The sequence below is a fragment of the Thunnus albacares genome, chromosome 7 (assembly GCF_914725855.1).
Source record: "Thunnus albacares chromosome 7, fThuAlb1.1, whole genome shotgun sequence".
Taxonomy (NCBI): Eukaryota; Metazoa; Chordata; class Actinopteri; order Scombriformes; family Scombridae; genus Thunnus; species Thunnus albacares.
Window position 1 is genome coordinate 11,831,760 of NC_058112.1, and position 6,000 is coordinate 11,837,759.

General features: G+C 41.0%; 1 protein-coding gene across 3 annotated transcripts in view; it reads left to right on the plus strand.

Moving 5' to 3' along the window:
* The window catches only part of osbpl5 (oxysterol binding protein-like 5), a 52,189-nt gene extending 46,560 nt beyond the window's left edge, over positions 1–5,629 (plus strand). For all 3 annotated transcript variants that reach the window (XM_044356261.1, XM_044356262.1, XM_044356263.1), the window contains 8 exons: positions 1,443–1,540; positions 1,672–1,761; positions 2,162–2,298; positions 2,515–2,694; positions 2,818–2,947; positions 3,079–3,193; positions 3,280–3,382; positions 3,798–5,629. In XM_044356261.1, the coding sequence (XP_044212196.1) occupies positions 1,443–1,540; positions 1,672–1,761; positions 2,162–2,298; positions 2,515–2,694; positions 2,818–2,947; positions 3,079–3,193; positions 3,280–3,382; positions 3,798–3,933 (989 nt within the window). In that variant the 3' untranslated portion in view covers positions 3,934–5,629. The remainder of the gene's footprint in view (positions 1–1,442; positions 1,541–1,671; positions 1,762–2,161; positions 2,299–2,514; positions 2,695–2,817; positions 2,948–3,078; positions 3,194–3,279; positions 3,383–3,797) is intronic.
* The last annotated feature ends 371 nt before the right edge of the window (positions 5,630–6,000 follow it).

Below are 6,000 nucleotides of genomic sequence, written 5' to 3' on the forward strand. Positions count from 1 at the left end.
TGTTCTTGCTACTATGTGACCACTGGTGAAAATTGATTCTGTTTGCGCAAACCTACAACAAGTATCAGTATACACATAAATCACAGAAACATACACTATCACATTTTAATAATAATAATGATTATACAAATAATAATAATTTTATTTGTATAGCACTTTTCAAGCCAGGAGGACAAAGTGCCTTTCATAGACAGCACAAAAGAAACAATCACAAATGTAAAAATAAGAACAGCAAAATACAAGCACACAATTAAAAGATCGTATAAAAATAAATTTACAAATAAATCATCTAAAATAAGTGAAACTATTAAAATCAACTTAAAACCAGCACAACAGAGCTGTATTATGTAAACAAATAAGACTAATTGTCAGGCAAAAAGGCAAGTCTGTAAAAATGTGTCTTAGACAGGATTTCAAAGCAGAAACGGTGTCAGCAGATCGAATACTAACTGTAAGACTGTTCTAAAGCTGAGGTACCAGTACAGCAAAAGCTTGATCACCCTTTGACCTGATCCAGCAGATCTAAGAGGCCTTTTTGGACAGTAAGGAGTTAAGAGTTCACTGATGTACTCTGGCGCCTGGCCATGTAAAGCCTTGCAAGTCATTAGTAAGATTTTGAAATGGATTCTAAAAGAAATCGATAAAACTGGGGTGATGTAAGACGAGCTTTTGATGTGGGTCAGAAGTCTGGCTGTTGAGTTGTGCAGTGTGAAGTTGAGCTACAGCTCAGGCGCTGAGGCAGGTAAACATGGCATTACAATAATCCAGACGTGAGGAAATAAAAGCATGAATAATTTTTTTCTGTATTGCTAAAAGATAACATTGCTCTGATCATGGAAATATTCCTAAATTGGTAGTAACATGATTGTACTAGTTTATTTATGTTTTGTTAGATGATTTTAGCTCCTGCTTCATCCAACTGACCTTGGCTGTTTGCTACCAGGCTCTTCAGTACTTAAATCACTAAACACAGCTACAGTGCAGGAGGTCAACAAAGAAACTTACCTACCATGGATACAATGGAATCTGTCTACTATGACAGATTATGTGTGGGCGGTTACTTTTGAAGCCATCTGTTGTAACCAATATATTCATACCAATGGAAATCAAACAGGACCCTGCCGTGCTCTGGTCATGAACTGACACATGGCTGAGAGCCAAAAGTAGAGATGGATGATGGGTGGAAACCAAGTCGACTTGAGTTTCCGTTTATTCTCTGAGTGTACCTGGGTATGTTGTAAATTACCCTCTTTATCTTGTCTTACAATTCAGTTAAGGAATGCGCTCGCTGTGAGCACATCATAAATTACATTCCTAACTGAACAGGAACACAGGGAACAGTATGATAAATCAACAGGAACTTGTTGTTCTCCTCATCTACACTCTGCTCACTGATGTGCTGCCGACCTGATGCTCTAATACCGTATCTGTGTCTCCTGTAGGTATCCTGTACGGCACAATGACACTAGAACTGGGTGGGAAGGTTACCATTGAATGTGAGAAAACAAAATGTTTGACAGAGCTGGAGTTCAAACTCAAGGTACGGGTTAATGTTTGTAAACTTACATTGACTAGTTTTTACCTTTTTTCTTAACATTATAAGCTGTACCAGTTATCAACTGATACGTTCTGAGACAGTCTGTGTAAAGGTGTTGATTTTGTTCGATGCAGCCTTTCCTGGGAGGCGCCTGCTCTGTGAATCAGATCAGCGGGAAGATCTTTGTGGGAGAGGAGCTAGTGGCCACCGTTGATGGACACTGGGTGAGAGTTTTTACCGCCTCTATCTCCCTCTTCAATTAATATTTCAGCATCCCTCTCTGCCACCTAGTATTCAATAACTCTCTGTAGTAATGAGGGCAGAATTGGAGGTTAGGAGCAACACAGAGACGTGTTTAGAGGACACTATTAGGAAGGCTCTCAAAGTGGGCTGGAGGGTCTCAGAAAGTAAAAAAAAAAATTATGAAAAGTTAATTAACTATTGTATGCTCTGGAAATAGTTCATAAAAACTGAAAGTTTTAGAAAAATTTCTTCCAGTCTGACCTCACTGTGAAGGAGACAAAAGAAAATTATTAATTCATAGCCAAAGAAACATTTAGAGACTGTGTCATGAATTGATTTAGTTGATGGGACTTAACATTTGGTTGCCTTTGTTGTAATCAGGACGGCGAGGTTTTCATTCATGAGAAGCGCTCAGGCCTGCAGGAGACATTATGGAACCCGAGCCCGGACATCCGCAGCAGCCGCCTCAAGAGACAAGTGGTCCAGTTAGACCAGCAGGGAGAGTTTGAGTCTGAAAGGTAAACCACACATTTGCTTATTTTTTAACTAAAGTCACCTTCGTATGTTAATCACTATGTTTATTCTTAATGTACACAACGTTATTTGGAGAAAACAAACAGGAAAACCGGATAAGAGACACTTGATCAGAGAAAGAACAGATGTAACTTATAACATATTTGACGACATATATGTACAATATGTTTGTGAATCTGATTTTAATGTGGTTTCGACAGACTGTGGCAGCATGTGACCAGTGCCATCATGGATCGGGACCAGCTGCGGGCCACCCAGGAGAAGTTTGTGTTGGAGGAAGCTCAGCGGAAAGAAGCCAAGGAGAGAGGAGACAAACTGTGGAACCCTCGACTTTTCCATCAGGACCCTGTGACCTCCGAGTGGACCTACAAGCACATGGAGTACGAACACACACATCAAGCAAATAAGACAGGATATTTCACATATTTTTGTCTTTTTAGTTACGATTTTAGGTCTGTAAGGAGAGGAAAAACATGGAAATAATGTATTGTCATGTTTGGCAGCATGCGGCCGTGGGATCCTGAGCGCTGTCTGGTTCAGTTTGAAAAGGACGGAGTGATTCAGACGCATGAGAAAACCCAGAGACGTCACAACGGACTTTCCTACAGTCACAGCTGGACCAGCCAACAGAAGGTTAGTCAGACCTTAACACACATCTGTATACTGTCCTCATTTCTGACTGACTGGCTCTCACTTAAAAAAATGTTCATTTAAAAGTTAAAACACTCGCCTGTTCAACCTAACAGTCTTCTGCTTCCTCCCAGGCTGAGGTGAATGGGAAGCACAGGAAGACCAGCAGCCAGCCGTCCAGCTGCAGCCAGAACACCGAAAGCAGCAGCACCACACCAGAACCCACACACGAGTCTTCAGATAATGAAGGTGAGGAGCATACACACACTTACAAACACACAGACTCTCTTTAATTTCGTGAACTTAATTCTAATGTTCTCCTGTCATGTGCCCAGGATTCTCAAGCCAGTGTGCACGGTGCGCGAAAGAGGTGAAAGACATTGCCCAAATAGAGGCCTCCATCACATCTATACAGAAGACACAGCAGGATATCCAGAGGTAAAAATAACACACACACATTTACGCTCACACACATTTGTAGAGGAAGCAGGGGTTAGTAAAATGACTTGAGGTCAAAGATGCAAACATCCTCCCTCTGGAGATAAAACTGGTATAGAAAGGATACATGTGGTCATTGCTCTTTTCACTGTTGATAGTGTCAGACTTAACATTTTGTGACCCTGATTCAAAAGCAGAATCGGAAACTCACATTCATATCCACTATTGGATGAATGCAAAATAGGGTCTGTAACAAAAATACCCAGAATCAGATCATTTCAGTAACATTTTCAGAACTTTAATTTGGAAAATAGTTGTTTTTTATAGATTTTAATTGTGGCAATTTTACATTGTTTAGACTTCATTCTACTTAAATGAAATTTAAGTTGAAAACCTTCTCTTTCTCTCTCTATAGGAACCTGGTGGCTCTGAGTCGTCAGCTGACTCATCAAAGGGCGGCGGACGACAGTGTGTCGCTAACAGGCCGTCACTGTCTGATCCTCTGTGTTCTGCTCCTCTCCCAGTTTCTCCTCAACTACGTCTTCACCTGAGCCCGCTCCTCTGGGAGGAGTTTCCCTCCGGCACTGATCTGGCATCATATCCCTCCCGCAAGCACAGACTGTAATCAGCAGAGGGGGGCTGAGACCTCAGATCAGTGTTTGGCAGGCGACTTTGTCCCATTTCCTCTGAGAGGGCAGGAGCACGGACATTATAGCAATAAACACAGCCACAGCCACCGCCTGTCAGTCATCTGCAGAGAGGAACTGCACCCCCTAGTGTAGCCAGACTGAAACAGCACCGGCACCCACGCACTTTGGACAGGAAAGGAGGGATGAGAGACAAGAACGGCTAAAAAGATTTAAAATGAAAAGATGAAATGTATGATGAAGATGAAGAATGATTTTGTAAAAAGAATGACAGAGAGGATGTTTCACCATTCCTTAGTGTCTTTTTATATTGCCCTGCAATACTGTTTATCTGTGAGTGTGCCTGTGTGTGTGTGTGTGTTGTTCGTACCTACAGTAGGCCCTATGGGCGCAGGCAGATCACCGCTTGGACTTCTCCTACTTCCCTTCCACTCCAGATTTTGGGCCTTAACGCTGAAGCCAAAAAAAAAAAAAGGAGGAAAAACATGACGTATATATAACAAACGAAGAAGGAATATCTTCCAACAGTGCAATTCTGTGTGTTTTGTATCAATGTACGCTCAAATACACTCTGTCTCGTCTTTTAATGAAGATGATTTTACCAAAACAGTATTTATAATCCGAAAGGACAAAGAGTACTTGTTTACAGGGAGCACTGTGTGTGTTTCTAGTGACACATAGTGAAGGAAGGATAATGGGAATGAGGCAGGGCAGAGAGCCAAACAGAGTGTCTTTGTATTTGTGTGCCTGTGTTGCCGTAATGGAAGGGATTATAGCATAGCACTGCTTTGGTCTAGACCATGACACTAGTGTGTACAATCAGTTGCATATAGAAGCAGCGTGTGGAGGAAGGGACAGAGGGAATGAGTGAAAATATAAGGAAAAAAATGTAATACCTTGGCCTATTTAGAAGGGGTTTGTGTGTGCATCTTGGTCCACACCATGTACAAGTGACTGTTTAAAGATGTAAACACTTAGTAATTAGTTGTTTTTTTTGTTCTTTTAACCAATTTGTATATATTTGTCTGGAGTACATTGACAGTCTGTTTTGAAAAGAGATTTCAGAATGTATTTATTGGGTGATTAACCTTGACTTTCCTAATCTAATTCAGCTTGGAGGACGGAGACCAGGGGTGACAATCGCTCTCCCAGGGTTGTGTGGGTTCGTCATCTTTGTGTGTGTGTGTCTGTTTGTCTGTCTATCTGTCTGTCTGTCAGTGTGTGTGTCAGTGTGAGGGAGCACATGTGTGCAAGAAAGCCATTACGGTTGTGCTGAACAAAGCCAGGGTTGTGATCATAGTTCTTACTGGTTTTTAACCCTTGAATTTCAGTCCATTGCCAGTACTGATCTACCCGGCGGGAGAGAATCTGAGAGCACAAGAAGGAAGTCGACTCTTTGAATGCTTTTATTTACACTTTAATTTGTTTATTCTTTTCATGATTTTCCTGTTTTCTACTCTACTGCCATGTTGTGGGGATTCTACATGCCAGATATTTTTTGTCATATGGAACATAACTACAGAGAACATGATGATGCCCAATGTTTTCATTCATATATCTGTTGCGTACTGTAGCACTACAGTAAAACATTTTAACCCTGCCACTGCCTTTGGTTCTTATTAATGTCATATAAAAGGAAATTGTATCCATTGGTGTTCAGGATAATGATAAATGTTTCACTGGTGACTACAGAGAGAAAATATTCTGTCTGTAGTCAGATTGTCCAGCAGAGGGAGATGTTGGTGTGGGATTGATACAGATTAACCAGAGTATTCATCACCTTTATAGAGATGCAACCTGCTCATCTGTCTAATCCCCTCTACATTACTAAACTGCAGCAGTCAAGATAAGAAATCCTCCATGTTTTGGATACAAATGAAAGAAAATATGAGACTAGACAAAACTACAAGGCTACTTCAGGTGACAATCCTTCCCTACATACTACAAAAAAACGGTGGCAACTTCTTTTTT